This window comes from Miniopterus natalensis, chromosome 15 (assembly GCF_054644295.1).
Source record: "Miniopterus natalensis isolate mMinNat1 chromosome 15, mMinNat1.hap1, whole genome shotgun sequence".
Taxonomy (NCBI): Eukaryota; Metazoa; Chordata; class Mammalia; order Chiroptera; family Miniopteridae; genus Miniopterus; species Miniopterus natalensis.
In genome coordinates this window covers 25,853,852-25,876,912 of record NC_142095.1, presented here as the reverse complement: position 1 = coordinate 25,876,912, position 23,061 = coordinate 25,853,852, and the positions used below count along the sequence as shown (strand labels likewise).

Here is a 23,061-nt window from a genome sequence, read left to right as displayed (position 1 = left end):
TTTAGTTTGAAAATTGCTTTGTTCTCTTGAATAATCAGTTAAGAAAGAAGCACCCCAAAAAGTTCTTAGAAATTTAGATTTTTGTTTCTAACAGTTGTAAATTAAAACTGTACAAGGTATGTTTTCTAACCTATGTTCCATTTGTTTTGCTTTACAGTGAAGACAATGAATGAATTTTTAAAAATGGCAGACACAACATACTTGATTGATATTTACAATGGTTTGTGACAAATACAATACCTAAAAATAATTTCTAATTTTCCATTTATTATTGCTATTTAGTCACAGAAATGATTAACACTCTCCAAGAAATTTATTTTAGCGTATGTCATATATTGATATAATTTTATATGAAGAGAAACCATTGAGGAAATGACTAATATAGTGCCCCTTACAAGGAAATAAAGGAAAGGCAATGAAGAAATTCTTCCATATAAAGACTTTTGATCTGCATCATTTTTTCAAAATATAAAACCTTAATATTAGAAGCAAAGAGAAAAACAGCAAAAGAAACAATAAAACAGAAGACCAAGGAAAAGGAATTGCTTATGCAGATGCTTTGCATACGTAGTATATATGTATGGGCTGAGTTATAATAAAAATACTTATGTATTATAGTCAATTCTCATATAGAGTTAGAAACAGCACTATCCAATCAAGCATGACTGGACTGACATTTTCTCAGTCTTCAATTACATGACGAATTAGAGCTGTGCAGCAGTCATTTCTGGTCAGCAGTATCATGATAAATGCTTGATAAGATACAATTTTTCTCCTTGTTCACTTGTAAAAATTGGTGCCTTTTTGTAATGTTCTACAAGTTCTTCCATGGTGCTGAATTTACGCTGCCCAATACAGTAGACAGTCTCTTTTAGTTGGACTTTAAAATGCTTGTTTTTCCCTTGTGCTTTTAGTGATACTGAGAAATCATTTGGCTAAAAGAGAAAAAAACATGTAGGGTAAATATTCTGAAACACATCTATTAGCATTTTTATACTAAACTAATAACAGTTAAAATGTGAACAGTTACTAAGTACTAGGCACTGTGCTAAATTATTTATGCCTCAAAACAAACCCATTTTACAGATGAGAAAATCGAGGGTGTATTGTCCAAGATCATCCATCTAGTTAACAACAGAGTCAGGATTCAAATCTAAGCAGTCAGACTCCAAAGTCTCAACATGTTCTACCTAACACCACAGCAAATCCTTTGGTTTAACATCTGATGCATATCTAGAGCCAGCTTCTCTCCAGACTACTTGAGAAACACACGAGAAAAGCCAAGACATCTACCCTCTTTCAATTAGTAACTAACAGTAGCTGTCTAATGGAGTAGCTCATATAATATTCTGAATTCTCAAAGATGAAGAAATAATGTAAACTTATGAGAGGTCATAAACCCAAATACCTACAAGGGCGGGGGGAGTAAATAAGTGACAGGGTGAATAGATGGAGGGAACTACAGTGCTACTCTTCCCTATCACCAACCACCAGCTCTTCCTGAGTGGTTATGTACAGGCTCCAGTCCAAATGAGGTGGCCACTTAGCTGTGATTATTACCTGGTAGAAATATGGGCTCAATGTTGACAGGCCTTCCAATTTTAAAAGGGAAGTCTGCTACCTGAATTTTTATAATAAATCTCCTAATATTTAAATACTGACAATATTCAAATGTTTAAAAAAACATTATGCAGGTCAAATAATATATGACTAAGACCGCTACTTCAAAAATTCTACTGCTAAAAACAATGGTATATTTTGGCTAATATCTATGTTCAATTAGCCACAAGAAAATACACAGTATTCTACAAATAAGCTACTTCCTTAATTAGACTTTTTTTTTTAACCTAACACTCTTTTGAATAGTCTGCATCAACCCCAGACGCCTCTTTTAGGCAGTTACTGCCAAAGCTTCAAACAGTGGGCTCCTTGGAAACATCCCATATTTATGGTTACTTTACCACCCACCCCAAGGTCACTCCCTTCCTAAACCGCCTACTGCTTGTCCTGGAAAGCAGGGCCAGGTCAGGCATCTAACAGAAAACAAATCCTACCACTCTTCCCTAATGCCAATCACCTGGCGGGTCATGAACGCATAGGCTCCATTTCCTGAACTTCACTCTGGCAGTTCAATTAATCTCTATCTCCCCTCTCTCCTTTCCTCCCTCCCTCACATGCATGTGCATGCATGCGTGCGCACACACGCACCACTCAAGACAGATTTTCTTCTGACTTTCTTACAATCTTTTGTACAATCACACATTCACTTTTGTACAACTAAATACATACAAACAATGTCCTTTCTAATCATGATTTGAGAAGTGGAAACATAGTGGTATCCTTTATCAAGGAAAAATAAAGGCCATTTTTAGGGAAGTGAATATCATCAAATTCCAATATCCTAGACAAAGTCTACGTAACTATTGTCTTATTAAATTTTTATGGTTTTACTGTTTGTTTTAGAATAAAATTTTTTTATCACAAATGCATTTTAAATACTGTTGAGTGTTAAAAAAATGTTTTTGAGGTGCATAGTAAAAGTGTATTCCAACTTCCAAACAAGCAATTTATGAAGAAACTTAAATATCCATTTTTTAAATTTAGGAATATCCTTTATTTATGGACTAAAGTGGATCCAATATGCAATTTAAAAAATGTTTCCTCCCCTCCCCCCCCAAAAGGGGAAAGAATTGTTTTCCCAGTTTGGCCTACTGCATTGTTCTACTCTTAATGAAGAAGCCAATGTTAACTTTTCTCCATTTTTCAGTTTAATGCAACAGAAAATATTTCAGGAATATAAAACCAACAGAACTAGACTAGGCCAAATAATCCAGTGTAGTATCACTGCTAGGGCTATACTTTATTCAAAACAAAGTTGGAAAGAACATTGACGTTAGCTTCAGAATACTTATGGAGAAGACACTTAACCTCTCCAATTTTCTATTTGTTTTTTTAATACCCAGAGCTCTATTTCCATTTACCTTTGAAAACCAACTTACCGAAGACTCACTATCACGAATGAGGAAATCACCTTCATGTCCTCTTTCATTTAATGCCATTTCTGCTTGATGCCTGGTGACTTTCCCATAATACCAAGGATTGCCAGCAAACTTTCCAGTGAGTGAAGGCCTAATGTAATCACACTGTGGAGGCGATGGTTCCAAACCTGAGGTTAATGGATTACTCTGCATAATGGTAACATAGTTTTTGGGCACCAGACCAATCATTCCATTGATCTTCCTGCATTTCCACCACTCGGGATCATTTTCAGGTTTTTCAAGAACATCCATTACATCTCCCTTCTCAAAATTAAGTTCTTCATCATTGGATGAGTTGAAAGGGTAAAGAGCCTGTACCACATGCAACACTTGCCCAGTATTTAGGTTATTGACGACTGCCGCTAATTTCTCTGACAGAGAACCCACATGGTCACCCAAAGGACTGTCACCTTCCTCAGTTACATAGTTGGAAGGGAACCATCCAACTTGTCCATTGTAGCTACCCCTCCACCACCCATCACTGCATTTCTCCATGACGATCACCTTCGTCCCTTTTATCAATGACAATTCATCCTCTCTCTCTGCCATGTAGTTAAATTTCACATATGCAGGCATGTTGAGGTCATAGAGACGTTCCCCTGGGTCAACAAAGCTATCATCAGCAGGAGATGCAGAATCTGGCACACTGGGTTTTCTTTTCACTTTCCCAATGCCTGTTTAGATTAAAAAAAAAAAAAAAAGTAATGAGAATACAAAACAATGATAACCTAAAAAATCAACTTACTATTTTAAAAAAATCTTCAACTCTAATTCTTTCAAGCCTTTAAACTTAAATAAATTCCTCTTTCGTTCTTTCTTTCCTTTTTTTCCTCCCATACCTCTCTCCTCCCTTCCTTCTATCCCCATGACTTATTTTATAATTAGAAATTTTTACCTTTTCACCACCCCCTTTTACCAATTCTTTCCATAACCAAACACTTAACTGCAGTTATATGACAATTTATCTTCTCCTCTTTTTTCTTGTCAAAAACCCTGAAATAAATGCACAATTATAAAGTTGTCCTAAATTAACCAATTTTTCTTAAATGTAAATACAGATTATTTCTCTCATATCTACACTCTAAGTACATACATAAAGGGTCCACCAAACCCATATTCTGCTTGTCTTACTTTTTAAACCTAGATTTTATAATTAGCTGTACAGAAATATATAATCACTTAACTTACAACTTGATGTATGCAATATAAAATTGTAGTTATGTCTGGGCAATACTCTCATTTGCTTTCTTAGTTCCAAGACCTATTTATTTCATATGTTTACTTTAAAATAACACTATTTTGTTTGCCTCCCCTTGTTCCATTCACATGTAAGTTTCACAAGGCCTGGAACTTTTGTTTACTTTGTTCATGTATATAATCTGAAGGATCTCACAATAGATGCTTAATATATATATATATAAGTTGAAAGATGTGAAAAAAATCACCAAATGGTACCATCATCACAAATGTACGCTACATCAACTCCAGCCAGGTATTTTCACCATTGCTCCTTTCTTATCACATGATTTTTGTGTTCTATTTTTAGTAAGAAAACTAAGGCATTCCTAGGTGAAATTTCTCAAATACCTTCTCACTCTCTCAAAACTTTCTCATTACTCTCAATCCTTTCACCACCCAAGTTTCTAACTACTGATCCTTCTGGCTTCTTGATACCATCTTTTACTGCCTCTTTTATGACTCTTGGCCATCCTTGTTTCCTTTCTACTCAGTCTCTTCTATTGTCTAAAACCATACTCATATTACTTCTATTCCAAAATAATGTTACAACTCTGCCATTATTTAAAAAGTTGTCTTCCCTGACGAATTTCAGAGGGAAGGTGGGGGTAGGGGGGTGCAGAGTAGAAGGGGTCAATGGGGGGGAAAATGACACCTGTAATTCTTTTAACAATAAAGATAAATTAAAAAAAAAAAAAAAAAATGGCTTCCCTTTTTCCTTCAATTTTTTCACAACTCACTTTTAACTCCTTATAATATGGTCACCTATCTCCACTATTCTACCAAAACTATTCAACTTAAACCATTCTTATGAAAGTGAGTCATCTCCTCACTGCCAATCAGTACCTTTTAAAGTCCTCAATCTTTTCAAACTCTATGCAGCAACTAAGATCACAGATGACTTTCACCATCACCTTCTCCTTCTTTAACTTCTTTGTTTTTCCCACAGAGCTGTTTTAAATATTCTTTTGTCTCTGTCTGGGCTCCTCTAAACCTTGTTATAAAATTGCATTCTATTTGTTTACTTGTCTGTTTCTTTAATAAGAGAATGAGCTTCCTGAGGGCAAAAAATTGGATCATTATTACCTGTGCTTAGCAAGTGCCTACACTAGTAGTAGCAACACAGTGAGTGTTTCTGAAATGAATCCAAAGTGAATGATTCCTTAACTGAAAGTGTTTCCTAAGATGCCATGCTTGGACTTCCCTCTACTTCAAGGAAATCATACCCTTTAATTTTCTGTAATTTCTGTATAGAAGGTTCTAAGGTCTCTTTGCAGCTCTAAGCTTTTTCTGGAATCCAAGCACCACAATTCCAATTGTCACTAGTTATCTGTAGATTGTATCATCAGCACCTCAAATACAAACACCCATGTCCAAATAAAATCCATAAATCAACTCCCTTCCTCCCAATTTTCTTACTTCTGGTTAATGGTATCACCATCCTTTAAAATCCCCACATTAGGGATTTCTATGGAGTAGAAAACTCTAGACTTTCATCCTTCCCCAAAAAAGTAATTAATGAGCTGGCAAAACTGTCAGAATCAACTTTTGCAGAACTCTGGAATGTAGTAAAAAACTTTTATTAAAACTAGGGCAAGACTTAGTGAAGAAAGCAGCTGCTGCTCTGTAGTATAGAGAAAGCTGTGGCATTTTAAGTTGCTGGACAACCATCGCTTATATCCCAAATCAGTAGTGGTTGTGAGAACAGCAATCTGCACTCCTAATGCCAGAAGGAGTGCCAAAGATCTTATTCTCAAAGAACTGTGATTGTGGGTTTCAACCTATCTTGCCTTGGTTTCACCTGGCTTGGAGCATTCCTAGGGCTAGAGTATCTTTTGCTGAAATCATTAATTGATACAGCAGCCTGGGGCAAGGGACAATTGAGATAAGGAACAGAAACTAAAGACCCTGGGAAAGAAGAGTTTGGGAAATGATACATATGGGGTAATAAGGGCTTTTAAAAGTTCCTGTGTATAACAGAAAGTGAAGATTGCCCAAGACATAGGTGGGGCTGGACACATACTTAGGAAAGGCCTGAGGAGACCCTAAGCTTTCGCGTTTGGTTGACCTTCAGGCTCTGATGAAGCAGTAAGTGAAGGCTAAGGAAGGGTTACAAATGGTCTGGTTAAGTGTTGAAAGAATATTTTTTTTCTTTTGTTTTCAAATGTTTAAGGAAATTGTCCTTAAACATTAGCTGACCAATAAGCAAACAGAACAGACTTGTTCAGTGGCCACACACGACAAAGAATATAGACTCTATAAAAATAGCTGAAAAAGTTACTAAACAAGCAAACAATAACAACCCACAATAAGAAGCAACAATAAACCTTAGAGAAGGGGTAGAAAGTGAAAGAAAAAACTATCAAAAATTCTATATCCATCAAAACTGTCTCAAAACTAAAGGAGAAATTAAGACACTCCCAGATAAACAAAAACTGAAGTTTGTTATACTAGACCTGTACTACAAAAAATGCTAAAGGAAGTCTTCCAGGCTGAAATGAAAGGACACTAAACAGTAACTTGAAGAAGATGAGGAAATAAAGAACAATGGTAAAGGTAGCTACATTTGTAAATATAAAAGTAACCAGTATTACATTTTTGGCTTGTAAGTCCTTTTTCCCCCATGGATTTAATATGCAAATGTATAAAACAATAATTTCAAATATAGCTTAACGGGCACACAATATATAAAGATGGAACTGTAAAGAAGCAGTGTTTTATATACAATTAAAGCAAAGTTTGTATTAATTCAAATTTGATTATTAAAAGTTAAAATGTTAATTGTAATCCCCAGGGTAATCAATAAGAAAAAATTTTTTTAAAAAATTATAGAAAAAGAAATAAGGGGAACAAAATGGTACATCAGAAAAATATAAATTACAAAAGAAGGCAGCAATAGAGGAATAACAGGGGGGAAAGGTATAAAACCACATAGAAAACAAGTAGCAAAATAGCAGGCCTTCCTTTACAGTAATTACTTTAAATAGAAAAGGATTAAAATGTTGGGTTAAAGGCAGAAAATGGAAGAATGGATTAGAAAAACGTAATCCAGCTCTAGCCAGCGTTGCTCAATGGTTAGAGCATCAACCTGTGCACCAGAGTGTTTCGGGTTTGATCCCTGCCCGCAGTCGGCCAGGGTGAGTGTGGGAGGCAACCAATCAACGTCTCTCTCTCACACCGATATTTCTCCCCCCCACCCCTCTGTTCCCCCTTCCCTTACACTCTCTCTAAAGATCAATGGAAAAAAATATCCTCACTCTGGGGGTGAGGATTGAAAACAAAACAAAACACAAAAATAAATAACATAATCCAACTCTGTGCTATCTACAAGACACTCACTTTAGATCCAAAGATGCAAAAAGATTTGAAAGTGAAAAGATGGAAAAAGATATTCCATGAATATAGTAACCAAAAGAGAGCTGGGGAGCTCTAATGGACAGAACTAGACAAAAGATTAGGGAATAGAGGACTTGAAAAACAGTATAAACCAACTAGAACAGACATATATAGAACAATGGTATACAACAGAATACACATTTTCTCCAGTGCACATGCAACACTCTCCAAGATAAACTATATGTTAGACCACAAGAAAAATCCCAATAAATTTAAAGAGACTGAAATCCCAATAAAATATCTTCTCTAACCACGTGAAATAAAACTAGAAATCAGTAACAAAGAAAAACTGAAAAATTCACAAATATATGGAAATCAACACACTCAAACAATGGATGGGTCAAAGAGGAAATACAGGTGAGATTAAAAAATACATGACACAAATGAAAATGAAAACATAACATACCAAAATCTATAGGCTGCAGCAAAGCAGGGCTCAGAGGGAAATGTATAGTTCTAAAAGCTTATATTAAAAAAGAAAATTGATCTCAAATCAATAATCTAACTTTCACTCCTTTAGGAACTAGAAAAAGATCAAGTGAACAGAAAGGAAGCTAGTAGAAGGAAGGAAATAATAAAGATCAGAACAGAGATAAACACAAAGCAAAGAATATAAAAACAACAAAGAATCAATGAAACCAAAAGTTGGTCTTTGAAAATATCAGCAAAATTGACAAAGTTTTTGCTAGACTGACCAAGAAGGGAAAAAAGGACTCAAATTAGTAAAATCAGAAATTAAGTGGGGACATTACTGGAGACCTTATAGAAATAAAAGAATAAGATAACACTATGAACAACTGCATGCCAATAAATTAGATCACCTACATGAAAAGGACAAATTGCTAGAAATATATAAACTACCAAAACTGACTCAAGAAGAAATAGAAAATGTGTAACAAGTAAAAGATTGAATCAGTAATCAAAAACTTCTCATTAAGAAAAAGTCCAGGATTACTCAATTTGTGAATTCTATCAAACATTTCCTTCTCAAACTTTTACAAAAAGAGGAGGGAACATCTCCTAACTTATCCTATGAGGCCAGCATTACCCTAATACTAAAGCCAGATATAGACATCACAAGAAAATTATTGACCAATATCCCTTACAAATAAGTATAGATGTAAAGATCCTCAACCAAATAGTTTGTTCTTATTATTCATGGTAGTCATATTCTATAAAGTCACCATGAATAACTGTATTAGCAAATACTGAACCACTACTCCTAGAGAAAATACAGGGTTAGGTCCGTCCTATAAGCCTATGTTCACAACATTTTTGTCAAACAATCAATACATAACCTTGTTTTATGTTTGTTTCTATTTAAAGATACTTTCATATAAATTGTTAATTCATTAACATCAAACTCACCACCACCACCACTAAAACTCCTGCCTGAATAAAGCTTACCTAATATACTTTTTCTGTAAGGCAAACCAGTTTTTTGATGTGTTTTTTTAGGTTAATAACACTAGACAACACTTCAGCACTATGCTTGGGGTCATTTTAAACAGCAAAATCATCCCCCCACAAAGCAAAAAATGCAGAAAAACATAGCACTAAATAAGCAGACTGTTCAAAGGACACCTATTTACAGTATAACTGCTGAAACAAAAAGGCAAGAGTACCACCTTATTTGATCTCAGCTGGCAAAATGTGCATCAGGCAACTCAAACTTTTTGCTACTCTGCACATGTCCCCTAAGGAATCACCACAAATATCAATTTAGGATTTAAAAATAAATTACAACAAGTAGGCAAATTCACAAATATAGAATCTGCAAAAAATATGGATCATTTATACTAGCGATATCATGACAAAGTGAAATCTGTCCCAGAAAAGTAAGAGTGGTTTAACATATAAAAATCAATGTTATATATCACAGTAAAAAAATAAAGGGGGGGGGACCATGATTATCTCAATTGATGCAGGAAAAACACTGGACAAAATCTAATACCTTTTCGTTACAAAAAGAGTCAGCAAATTAGGACAAAAGGGAATTTCCTTAACATAATAAAATGCTTTTATGAAAAACTCACAGTTAACATTACATTTTATAGTGAAAAAGCTAAAAGCTTTTTCTCTAAGATCAGGTAAAGGACATGGATGCCCTCTATCACTACTTTTATTCAACACTGTACTGGAAGTGATAGCCAGAGCAATTAGTAAAGAAAAAGAAATAAAAGATATACAAACTGGAAAGAAACAAAATAATCTTTATTCACAGATGACATAATCTTATATACAGAAAATCTTAAAGAATCAACAAAAAAAGTTCAAGCTCATTAAATGAATTAAGCAAACTTGCAAGATTCAAAATCAACACACAAAAATAAGTTGTACTTCTATATACCAGCAATCTGAAAGGAAGTTAAGAAAACAATTCCATTTATAATACTATTAAGAAAAATAAAATACATAGGAATAAATTTAATCACGGAGGTAACAAGACTTGTACACTGAACACTACAAAATACTGCTAAAAGAAGTTAAAGACATATATAAATGGAAAGACATCTTGTGTGTACAGATTTAAAAATACTTTTTGATGGCAATACTATTCAAAGTGATCCACACATTCAATGCATATTTATATAAAATGGAATAGGTAAATCCATATAGACAGAAAGCAGATTAGTGCTTGGTAGGGGCTGAAGGAAAGTGGTAACAGGAGTGAGTGCTTAATAGGGATGGGTTTCCTTTTGGGGTTATAAAAATGGTTTGCAATCAGACAGATGTGATGGGTACACATCATCGTTCATGTACTAAATACCATTAAACTGTATACCTTAAAATGGTTAATTTTATGCTAAATAAGTTATATCTCATAAATGTTTATCCTAAAAGATTCCCACATCACCCTCTCCCAAGGATATTTTTCCACTGATTTTTCTTTTTTTTTGCGAGTGGGCCCCTTAAATCAATCCCTGGATATTTCTACCTTCATGACTTAGTTTATCTTGTTTCCTAGTTTCTTCCCCAAACCTTATTAAAATTTCTACCTTTCAAAAATCTATTCAAGTACCATTCAAATAACAACTTCATTATTTTATTCATCTTCCCACTTCATGTTTCTCCATTCTTCATTTCCCACCCTCACCCTCAGTAGTATGTATACTTTCCTTTTTTAAGGACTCTAGCATCTTATACTTCTGAAGTCCTTGTATGATAGCATTTCCTGTGTCTGTCTTTTAAGCCCTTCTACTAGAGTATAAGTTTCCGGAGAAGAGCATTCTGTCTCACTGATCTTTTTCTTTCCCTATACTTTAGAACAGTGTATATAGCAGATGCGCAATAAGTGTTTGTTAAATTGATTAAAATTGAATACTGATAAAAGAAAATGCAAAATTTTATACCTGAAAATAAAGACAAGTTACAAAAATAATTTTTTAAAAATTAAATTTATTGGGGTGACATTGGTTAATAAGGTTATATGGGTTCCAAGTATACATTTCTATGATACATGATATGTATATTGCATTATGTACCCATTAAAAAAATTCTGAATAAGATAATCTTTAAGACTAATTATACATTGTCAAAAAAAAAGAAAAAGAAGTTTTGGACAGACCCAACAATTAAAGTCCCAAGTGGGAAAACACCAAAAAACAACCTATTTTAATCTTAGAGGCCAGAAATAGTTCAGGGAAAGGACAAGCTTAAAATATTCATTTTCTATGCAACACAAGGCCTTCTGTGATCTCTCTTGTGCCTGTTCAACTAATGTTATAGCCATACAAGCTCCTCAGTTACCAAAACACACATTCTATTTCAAGGATATGAGCCTCTGCACATGATGTTTTTCTGCCCTAAAACATTCACCACCCTCATTTTTTAAGACTCTGTCATGGTATCTTCTCACTAAAGATTTCCGTAGTTCTCCCCAAAACAGTTAATATATTCCTTCTCTATGCCACCACTATTCTTTGTAAATATTTTTACTATAATGCTCAACACTCTATATATCAATATTTGCTTCCCTGAGATCAAACACCATGTTTTTAATCACCTATCTATTCCCAGTGCCTGATTCATATTAAGTGTTCTGTTACCGTTTATCATGTGACAGATAATCAATAACTTACTTTTTTACCCTGCTTTTACAATTCCTTGAGAAGGACCTGTTCACTGCCCTTTGTTTCTATTTCTAAAAAATAGTCTTCCCTGCCCGGCCGGCAGTGGCTCAGCGGTTGAGTGTCGACCTAGGATCCAGGTGCTCAGGGTTCGATTCCCGGTCAGGGCACATGCCCAGGTTGCGGGCTTGATCAATGACTCTCTCATCATTGATGTTTCTCTCTCTTTCTCTCTCTCTCTCTCCCCCTTCTCCCTGAAATCAATAAAGATATATTTAAAAAAAAGTCTTCCCAATCTTCTAGCAATGAGAGTAGATGTGAAAGTACTTTATAAAAGTATATAAAGTATTAATACCTCTTAATTTCTTAACTGTTATAATCAGCAACAATCAGATCACTCTACAAGCAGACACCCTCAGATTTTTTTTTGCTTCTGTTTTTTTATTAAACCTCACCTGAGGATATTTTTCCCACTGATTTTCAGACAGTGGAAGAGGGAAGGGGGGGGGAAACATCCATGTGAGAGAGAAGCAATTGGTTGCCCTTGACTGGGAATCAAATCCTCAGCCCTTTGGTGCTCAGGCCAACGCTTTAATCACTGAGCTACACCGGGCCTCCCTCAGGTATAATTATTTTCTAAATTCTTCCCAACTTCTCAGTTAGTTCACCTCCTAATGTCAATTAGTTTCTTTTGCATTAAATCTTTCTAATCTGACTCTAACCTTTCTCTACTCTTTAGTCAATATGGATGCAAAAGAGACCCTAAGTGTAAATTTTCGTACAGCTATTAACTGGTTAATTTGATCTTGGTGGAGTTATTTAATCTTCTTTCAACTCCAATTTCCTTGCTTGTGAAATGATAGTGTATATTAAAGTACCTACCTCATAAAACTTTTGTAAAGAATTTTAAAAAGTTTATATGTAAAGCACTCAGCACAGTGCATAGCACATAGCAAGCAATGGTAGTTACTACTTTTCTACCTCCTAGTATTGGCATTTACTTTTTCAAAAATACTTAAACTTTATTATAGCATTATATAACTGGACGTGGCCAGGACTGGGAGGGAAATGCTCAGGCCTAAACACTGAGGATGTGCACAACTCTGAGGCACTCATTTTTATTGTTAGCTTTGTTTTGAAAAAACAGTGTTAGTACACCTTCTGATCTTTCCCTCACTCCTAACCACTGGTCTAACTTCTCTCTTCCTACAGCACTGTTTCTTGACCAAAACAATATATTGTTAACTCCTCAAAAGTTTTTAAGAACCTGGTTAAGCTACTGTGAATATTCCATCCTCACATGATAGTTGTCCTCTTCCTAAGGGAAATCTTTCTGAGTTTCTCAATACCACTGGTTAAAGCATATCTATCCAAAGTGATACATAAATGTCTTATTTGGCCAGTATACACACAAAGAAGCTATTGCATCCCTTCACCTGAGCACCTCACAAATTTGAATCAATGCCATTATGAACTGTGTTGAGATCTTTTAGCACCTACACTATCACAGCAGCTCTTACAAAGTCTTTTACTCACGTAAACTGCTGCCAGGCCAGATTCTCAGCAATTTTTTCAATTTCTTTTAAAAACTTAACTTTACGTTAATGTCTGTTCCTACTCATCTTGTTTATTTGTTGCAGTTTTTAGCTTTCAAATATATTTCTGTACCCAATGTATTTGTTATTCTTCCAGCATTAGGTCTTTACAATAAGCATGTCATTTTCCCTCCATCTAAATCACTGAGTAAATAAATGTTCAATAGAATGAGGCCAAGGAAAGTATTCTTCTTTTTAGGGAACAATAATTGTTATGTTCATACTTCTTCAAAACCAGTTTCTCCCTAACGGATTTCCCCAATTTCTATGGTACATGTAAAGATTGGTCAGTAGTTTACTAGGACTATAAGACTTCTAGAGTTCAAAGGGGCTTTCCAGGGTCATAGTCTTGCCCAATTCTCTTGTTTACAAATAAGGAATCAGGAAAAGTTTAGTTATATACCCTTGGTTACTTGACTAATAATTGGTATATATGGAAGCAGAACTAAGGAATTCTAAATACAAATATATAGTGTTCTTTCCATTACAGGTTTTTATTTAATTTTTTGTATTTTCTGTTCATTTTTACAGGAAATAAGAGAAGTTGTTTTTTATTATTCTGTCTTATCTAAAATATTGTGCACTTTTTGTTTTCAAGGGTACTCTCACTACCACACAAGCACACATACTATTTCCTCAACTTTTTAAGTCCATTCAGGGAATAGGTAGATGAATAGCCTGTCTCTACTCTGACAATTTTGGTTACAAATCTCAAATCCTAACCCTGAGCCTACAAAAGTATTTAGGATTAACTATCAACTTTCTAAGAATCGAGAGAGAGAATGATTTTATCAATGTATTGATAGTATATACTGAATCATTCTATAAATGATACAACATATTCTTTTTATACTATTTCTGGTTGATGTATAGTCAATATCAATTATGACCAGGCTTAGATATGAAATCCACTGTATTATTAATAAATAACCACCACCATCTACCTCCCCACCAGAATGTAAACTCTGAGAGAATATTAGTTTTATATTCTATGATTTCTGCCTGGCTTGCAGTAGGCTATCAATAAAAATATGCTGATAAACAAATAAATGAATAAGTTAATGAATAAACTCTTTAAAAGGAACACTAACCAAAAAAAGCAGACCTATAAATTTTTATAACTCCCAAAAAGCAAACAAAAGAGATATACTTCAGGATATATCTCTTGGCCACTAAAGTTAACAATATAAACAAAGGAGTCTTAATATTACATTTACAACATTCTTTTTCAACAAAGTGCTTGCTCCTTTTCCATTTTGCCCTTTTCCTGACATTTCAACAAGTTACTCTTTGTTTTCTTAGACTACCTATACATAAGAGACTTCTACAACAATTCCTCTGTTCATTTTTCTAGGAACATCAAGCAAATGATCAGAGACCAAATCAACTTCATTGTCATACGATTATAAAAAGGCCATCAGCAGATAGAGAAATTGGGCTCTTGTATTAGTATTACTGTATGACCTGAACTCAAAAACAAGTCAAAGAATTTACTATGTTCTTTCACTGTTCATATTTTCTTTGCACACAGCTGCTCTCAGAAATTTTCAAACTACAAAATTTCACATTTACCAAAACAGCAATTTCTAGCAATCCTACACTGATTAAATCAAAACATTCCCTTTACTGGAGCTTTCATTAAATGTTATCTTCTGCACTGTTCCTCTAAAATCTAAGTAAAAAGTACTAAAATAATACTGTGTTAATTCAAATGTTGAGGATCATGTTAAAATCATGTTGACAATAAAGAAACTTGCTCACCTAATCCATTTTCTTCATGTTTTAATATCTTTACAATTTATTTAATTCACTTCAAATGTTTACGCTAAGTTCAAAGTTACTGAATTAGAACTAACTGCATCAAACTCAAATAATTATTTATATACCCTTTTCCTATTTGTTAAACAGTGATACTAAAACATTTTAAAAATAAGTTACTTATCAAGTTAAAACTAATATTATTTGATGTATCACCAATCACTTCGCTTCTGTTTCATAAACAACATAAAAGCACCAGCCTATATAAACCTCACTAGGTTCTCTCCATACAGTTTTCCTTTAAATTACAAAAGTGAAAAATCTAATTTGAAAACCATGGATTTAATAAACAGATTAACTTACTGAAAAAATCTTTAAAGACGTTTAACCAATCCATTTTGAATAAAAATTCCGCGTTTTCTTTTGTCAGTTACGGCTCAGGATAATTCTCAGTGAGCTTCCTGGTTTGTTCTGCAACACTGAAACTCCCCACACCCAATCCATGTGACCTGGCCCACACCCAGGCAATAGAAAGTTTTTCTGAGGCTCCTCTTTCCAAACATTTTTACCCCCTGAACTATGATGACCTTGTAAAACAAGTATATCATGCTGGCCACAAATATGACCTTATTATTCAGACTTATTTTAGAAGCTTTAAATCATATATATTTTCAACAGTTGAAAATATATTCACTTACTCATTTTTTTCCTGTTTTCTTTTCTTTCTTAGCTTTCAAACAATGTTTCTCCATCAGCACAATCATTGTGAAACAAATCTATTAATTATATGGGACTTTTAAGTTACCAAGAAGGGGTTCAGAAATTCTGAGAAAGGAGAGAAGGCTGTCCTGTCTGATGCAAAAACTGAACTTACATCACTATACAAGGCTAACTACAGATTAGTAACTTAAAATAAATAATAAAAAATATATCTAATTGGGCTTTAAAATTTATATGCAATAGTATCTAAAACTGGGAAATTTATCCTCTTTGATCTATGGTATTAGTTTTTCCACTACCTTTTGTTAATTACTGTCATATCTGCTCTAGTCCTAGGATACCAGCATTCTTTTAAAACGGAACAAAAATGTCTATTTAGATGTGGTCCTATAGTCATTTCTATGCCTTCATCACTATAAGGCACACTTTCTTCATAGAAATTAACTTAATTATCCCCAATATCTCTAATCAACGTGCTTTAAATAAATGTCCAGTATTCACAAAATAATAAATATTCCTGGTTCTAACTCTGGTCTCTTAGCTATTTAAGGAAAATCTCTTTCTGATTTGTCGTCTATTTAAAAACTAATAATGGTCTTATTTGCAAAACCTTAAAATCTCAAAAAAAGGTAGCCTCACTTATAGCAGTTAAATGTCTTGGTGAAAATTCAGATTAATAACTCCATTTATTAAATTATATTTAGAATACTGGAAATGTTTTTAGTTCAGAAACCAATATTCTGATATTTATATCTTACTCTGAATTGTACTATAAATTCTTGCTGTTTTACAATGGTTAAAAACAAAAGATCCGTCTTCTATTGCTGATGAATTCAGTCTAGAATAACAATGTTAAATAAGAAGTAAAAACTAATAAAAAGCAGTTAATCAATAATATTTTATATTTGTCAGTCATGCCACACTACCCCCAAACTATCCTCACAAGGAGAAATTTTACTTTCTCTTCTACATATATACGAAGAACCCTTAGTAATATAATGTTTGTGTGCTTGCCTAAATACAAAAAATGAAATTCTGTGCCTTCCAATTCCTTCCTGTCAGCCAAGGGGAGTTTAATTAAAAAAGAAAAAAGGCCACTCCTCATCTGGGCATATCTCCTTCCTTCCTATCAGCTCAGCCAAGGCAAATGTGAGCAGGTTCCACTATCTCTGGCCCTAATGAGGGTCAGTAAAAACAAATAAACATTACAGTTAGAGGAAGAAAGAATGGGGGGGAAAAAAATATATAGAAAAGAGACCAACCTTATAGATGCTAATCTACAGTCATGATTCACAATTTAAAATTCTTTTATCAACTATAAGAAAAAAATGGTTTGTTTTTAAAAGTGAAGTTCCAAATGTAAGCCATTAGATGTTAAAATACAGCAATGTGCCATGTAAAATAAATCGCCTTAATTTCAAGGAGGCAATTCTGCATCTCACTCATTTATCCCTGTCTCAATTAGATGCAAAATTTGCCTAAACTCCATCAGGCACTCATAGTTCAAGGAGCCCCTATTAGCTCAGTTAGTTCTGCTCCTCAGCACCGCTCTGGCTTAATCTTTGAACTCTGGCCAGACCCACCAGAGCTAGGTTTATAGAAACTGCTCACAAACACTTATTGACATCCACCAGTCTACTGATTTGAACACCTGCTATGAGGCAAACTTACCTTGTCTAGCTGAAATTCCAGTCCTGGCCTTTTCTAGCCAATTCTGTCCACTGCTGCCAAAATTCTGTACAAAGAACCAAGCTCTACCATCTATTTAAAAGAAAGTATTGTTGCTGTTTTAATACAAAATTAACTTACCTAAGGTATCTTTTAGGTTTTTTACAATAGATGCTTTCCGAGCACTGTTTTTCCTTTCCACATAGTTAGAAGGCACAAAACCTGTTTTATTCATGGAATTTCGAACTCGCCACCAAGACTTAGAATCATCTAGAAGCCATAATCTCTCATTCTTCTTGATGTCCAGCTCTTGTTCTTGTTGGGCAACATAATCAAATTTGGCTACTACAACCACTTCTTCTGCCATCTTTCAGCAGCTTCAGCACTGTAACCACACAGAAAATATTTTTATAAGGTGTAAATAATAGTCTACATACTTTTCAAAAGAAATACAACTTAAAAAACCTAAGAGCACTGTAAGGTTAAAAGTAAAAATATAAAGAAAAAAAATACACTAGACGAATACTAATCAAAACACAACTGGTGTAGCTATATTAATAACACACAAAGAGACTTTAAGGCAAAACCATTATTAGAAATAAAGAAGTTTACTACGCAATGATAAAAAGGTTTTATTCAATGTCTTTAACATCTAAATTTATATGTATCTATTAACACAGTTCCAAAATAGATTGCTAGAACCACAAAGAAAAACAGACATCTATTGCCACAGAGGAAAATTTTTAACATATTTATCTCAGTAATAAATCAAAGAGACAAAAAAGATTAGTACAGCTAGAACAGAATTGACATCACAACCACTTCATTTGAGCTAATAAACAGTAAAAATATTACTTCCAAAACAATAAAAATATTACTTCCAAACAGAAGAATACAGAAATCCATCAAATGCTAGGCCATAAAAAAAGTCTCAACAACTTTCATGTACTTGATAGCCTACAACAACCACATTCTCTGACAACCACAACAAAAGATAGCTTTTTAAAAACCTCACATGTCTGGAAATTTCTAAAAACTCATGAGTCAAAAAATAAGTAACAGAATTTTGAAAATATTAAAAGTAAAATAATAAGGACTATACTACTAACCTGGTGGAATGCAGCAAAAGGAGTAAACAGGGTGGGGCAAAAGTAGGTTTACAGCTGTGACTACATTTGTGTACAGTTTATTCTTGTATTATTTATTAAATTTTTATATTATTTCCCATACGAAGAACTGTAAACCAATTTCTGCCCCACCCTCTATAAAGGGAGATTCTTAGTTGTACATAGTTACATCACAAAAATAAGAAAAGCTAAAAATAAATTAATGAACTGAGCATCTGTCTTAAGCAGTTAGAAATGCTGAAGAATATAAAAAAGTAGATAAAAGGAAATAATACAAATAAAGCAAGACTTAATGAAACAGAAAATAAACATATAGAACACAGGCTCAAAAAAACAACCAAAAAAGGGAGTAGCTCTTTGTCATAACAAACAAAATGGATATGGCTCTGCTACGGTTCAGTAATGAAAAAAGGGAAAAGTACACCCAAATACCAAGAATGAAAGGGAGTTATAATTATAGATACTGTAGACATTCATAACACATGCAATATTATAAACAATTTCATTAATAAATCTGAAAACAAGTAAAATGTCCATACATGAAAACAAATGAATATGTCCCTTAAGTTTGGGAAACAATGCACAATCTCATTGTAATAGACAGATATAAATAAACACTGCTCAGAAATATCATTTTTTACCTATCCAGTTGGCAAAAATCGAAGATTGACAACATAGTTTATTGGCAAGGCTGTGAGGAAATAATCACTCTCATATATTGAGAAATAAAAGAATAAAGAGCCTATGGACAGGGAATTTGGCAATATCTTACAAAATTATATAAACCTTAAGCTTCAACTCACCATATACTGTCAAGGTTCAGACAATATGCATAATGTGTGTGTACATGTTTTGTTGTAGGAGAGCATGAAAATTAGAATCCCCAATTTACCTTTATTCACAAAGAAACAATAGAAAGATAAAACAAAAAATGGTTATCCTGTGGGGGAAAAAAGAGAGAGACTATCAGTATGAAAGCAGACCTCTCTGAATGCACTTTTAGAAGCATCTAAATGTTTTATGCTAATTATGAAGTAAAATTAAATTTACAACAGAAAAATAAGGTAACCGCCAAAAAATGGAAACAGGTGGAAACTAGCTGTATATTCAGTTGGTGTCATAACCACACAGAAGCACATATTCTGCCTTTGAGACAACGTTCTTCTTTCTAGAACAAAGCAGATTTCAGGACAAGGAAAATTACTAGGTTCATCAAGACGACACAAGAATCCTAAATGTGTACGTACTTAACAACAGATTTCTAAAATACATGAAGCATAAAGTACTAGAACTGAAGGAAGTAAACAAATCCACAATTATTCTTGGAAACTGAAACACTAATCTCAGTAATCCACAGAACAAGGAGACACAAAAGCAGCAAAGATATACAAAATCTAAACAAAACCATCAATTGAATGAATCTGACTTTTATACAACGCTATACCCAACAGCAACATACACATCTTTTCAAGTGCACATGATATAGTCACCAAAACAGATCATATTCTGAATCATAAAATAAACTTTAATAAATGTAAAGGGTTGATATTATACAGCATGTGATCTCTGATCATGAAGAAATTAAAGTCAGTAACAGAAATAACCAGAAAATCTCTAAGTACTTAGAAGTTGAACAACACACTTCTAAATACATGTGTCAGTCTTCTCAGGGGAAATTAGAATATTCTAAATGAAATGAAAATAAAAATACAACATATAAAAATTTGTTGAATGCAGGTAGAGGAGTGCTTAGAAGGAAATTTATAGCATTAAAATACTAATAAAGCCCAGCCGGGCATGGCTCAGCGGTTGAGCGTCGACCTAGGATCCAAGCAACTGGGGTTCAATTCCTGGTCAGGGCACATGCCCGGGTTGTGGGATGGATCAATGACTCTCTCATCATTGATGTTTCTATCTCTCTCTCTCTCTCCCTCTCCTTTCCTCTCTCTGAAATCAATAAAGATATATTTAAAAAAAAAAAAATCTTAAAAAAATAAATAAAATAAAATAAAATACTAATAAAAATGCCAAAAAGGTCCCAAATCAATAATGTAAGCTTTCACCTTATAAAACTAGAAAACAAGAGCACATTAAACCCAAAGGAAACAGAGGAAGGACATAAAGATTAAGACCAGAAATCAGGAGAGAGAAAGAGAATACATGAAAAACCACTGAAACTGAAAGGGTTGAGAACAGGTCTCCCCCAAATGTGCCAATCTGGCATATGAATTATTTTGAGCTGAAGGTAATCAAAATACAAGCTCATGAGAAACTTCCACCTCTCAAAGAAATTAAATTTGGGGCCTTGCCCACAAAAAGAATCATTACCAGAAATAACTTCTTATGACCTACCTACAGGGCAGGGCAGACTTCTAATTACTGAACTTCTGCTCTTAGGGTCCTGCAAATTACCTCTGAAGCCCCAAGGTATTTTACCTCATCCTTAGCTTGGAGTGCCATATACACCTCATTTTAAGTTTTCTGTCTTGGAATCTCTCATGTATGTGCAGTCTCTGAAATGTAAGTAGGTTTCCTACATGGATATATGTATATAAATCTTGATTATTTTCTCTTGTTAATCTGTCTCATGTTGACTTAATTATTAGACTAGCCAGAAGAACCTAGAAGGGTAAAGTAAAATTTCTTCCTCCCCCACAAAACCAAAAGATGTTCCTTGAAAAGATCAGGAAAATTGATAAATCTCTAGCAAGGGTGACCAAGAACAAAAAATTACAATGTCTGAAATGAGAGAATATCCCAAAGATATTAAAAACATAAAAATACTATTGCTATGGACTGAATGTGTCTCCCCCGCCAAATTCATGCTGAAATCCTAACCCCCATAAGGTTAGGTATTTGTAGGTAGGGCCTTTGGAAAGTGATTAGGTCATAAGGGTGAAGCTCTCATGAATGGGATCAGTGCTCTAATAAAAGAGACCCCAGAGCCCAGGTGGGGTGACTACTGGTTGGGGCATCATCCCATACACCAAAAAGGTTGCAGGTTTGATCCCTAGTGAGGGGCATATAGGAAGGAGGCAAATGATTGATATTTCTTTCTCTCTTTCTCTCTGTCTCTCCCCCACCTGCCTGCGCCTCCCTCTCTCTCTCTAAAATCAAGACAAATCCTTGGGTGACAATTAAAAAAGAGAGAGAGATCCTAGAGTTCTCTAGCCTCTTCTATGTGAAGACACAACATAAAGGAGGGACCTCACCAGACCATGCTGGCACCCTGATCTCAGACTTCCAGTTTCCAGACCTGTGAGCGATAAATTTGTTTATAAGCCACCCAGTCCGTGATATTTTGTTACAGCAGCCCATACATAGACAGAAAACGGATACTAAGAAGTGGGGATACTGCTGTAACAAATACTTAAAACTGTGAAAGTGGCTTTTGAACTGTATAATGGGAAGAGGCTAGAGGACTCTGGGAAGCACACACTAGAAAAAGTCTACATTGCCATGTAGGAGAGCAAAATTTGCCACCCCAAAATATCTTTTTGGCATAAAGATTACTTAAACTGGTTAATTTTTAAGAAACAGAAGTCATAAAAGAAAAAGAAAAAAAGCTTTGAAAACCAGGCAGAAAATAGCCTGTGTAAGAGATAGTTAAAGGGAACTCTATTTGTAAGGGTGTCTTTCCTGGCTGTACTAGAAAGAGGAGGATATCGGAAACTCCAGAAATTGGTATTAATGGACAAGGCATGAATTTAAATCTGCCTAACAATCTTACTCTAATTCACAGTGCTTTTCCTGGTAATTTCCCATAACTGATAGCCCATCTCCAACATCTTTTGACTTTACCCTCAGATGATATTTAAGGTGATGGCTTCCACCATTTTGAGTTACGCAGTTTTCTTGGGTCTCTCCCATGTATACCGACGACATACATGTTATCAAACTTTGTTTTTCTCCTGCTAATCTGTCTCATGTCAATTTGATTATTAGACCAGCCAGAAAAAACTAGAAGGGCAGAGGAAGACTTTTCCTCTCCGACATTGAATGGACTGTGAACATAAGAATGTCAAAACCTGTAGAGAATTTTTATAATTTATTTGAGCCAAACAGAGGATATGCCTGGATGCAACATCTCAATAGAATGAGAAAAATGCTTCCCTGAACCATAGTTTGCGGTTTCTTTTATGAATTTGGAATTAAGGAGGGAACGAAGGAAGATTAAATAGAGGTGGGAGAAAGCTAGGTGGAGACAGGATTACAGGATAGTTAGCAAGATTATGTGCTCTCTTGAGAATGGTTACTCTGGCATTTTAAAGGTGTGTTAACTTAGATGCACAAGAACAATGGATAGGGATTGCTTAAGGCAACTAAAGAAGTTATATGCCAGGGATGGACTGTCCACCATGAATTGTACCACTGGAAATTTATGATCAGATCACCCTCTGAGGTTACTTCCTTCATCCACCGGTCTGTTAAGTGCAATTTCTCTTGAGGGCTC

General features: G+C 34.4%; 1 protein-coding gene across 3 annotated transcripts in view; it reads right to left on the bottom strand.

The window, feature by feature from the left end:
- Positions 1-23,061, bottom strand: part of NCK1 (NCK adaptor protein 1) — a 48,646-nt gene continuing 25,585 nt past the window's right edge. For 2 of the 3 annotated variants that reach the window (XM_016224383.2, XM_016224385.2), the window contains exons 2-4: positions 17,623-17,866; positions 3,000-3,712; positions 1-935 (exon numbers count right to left, since the gene is read on the bottom strand). In XM_016224383.2, the coding sequence (XP_016079869.1) occupies positions 741-935; positions 3,000-3,712; positions 17,623-17,848 (1,134 nt within the window). In that variant the 5' untranslated portion in view covers positions 17,849-17,866 and the 3' untranslated portion in view covers positions 1-740. Of the gene's footprint in view, positions 936-2,999; positions 3,713-17,622; positions 17,867-19,411; positions 19,497-23,061 lie in introns of those variants that run through there. The other variant, XM_016224384.2, reaches the window with a different exon arrangement.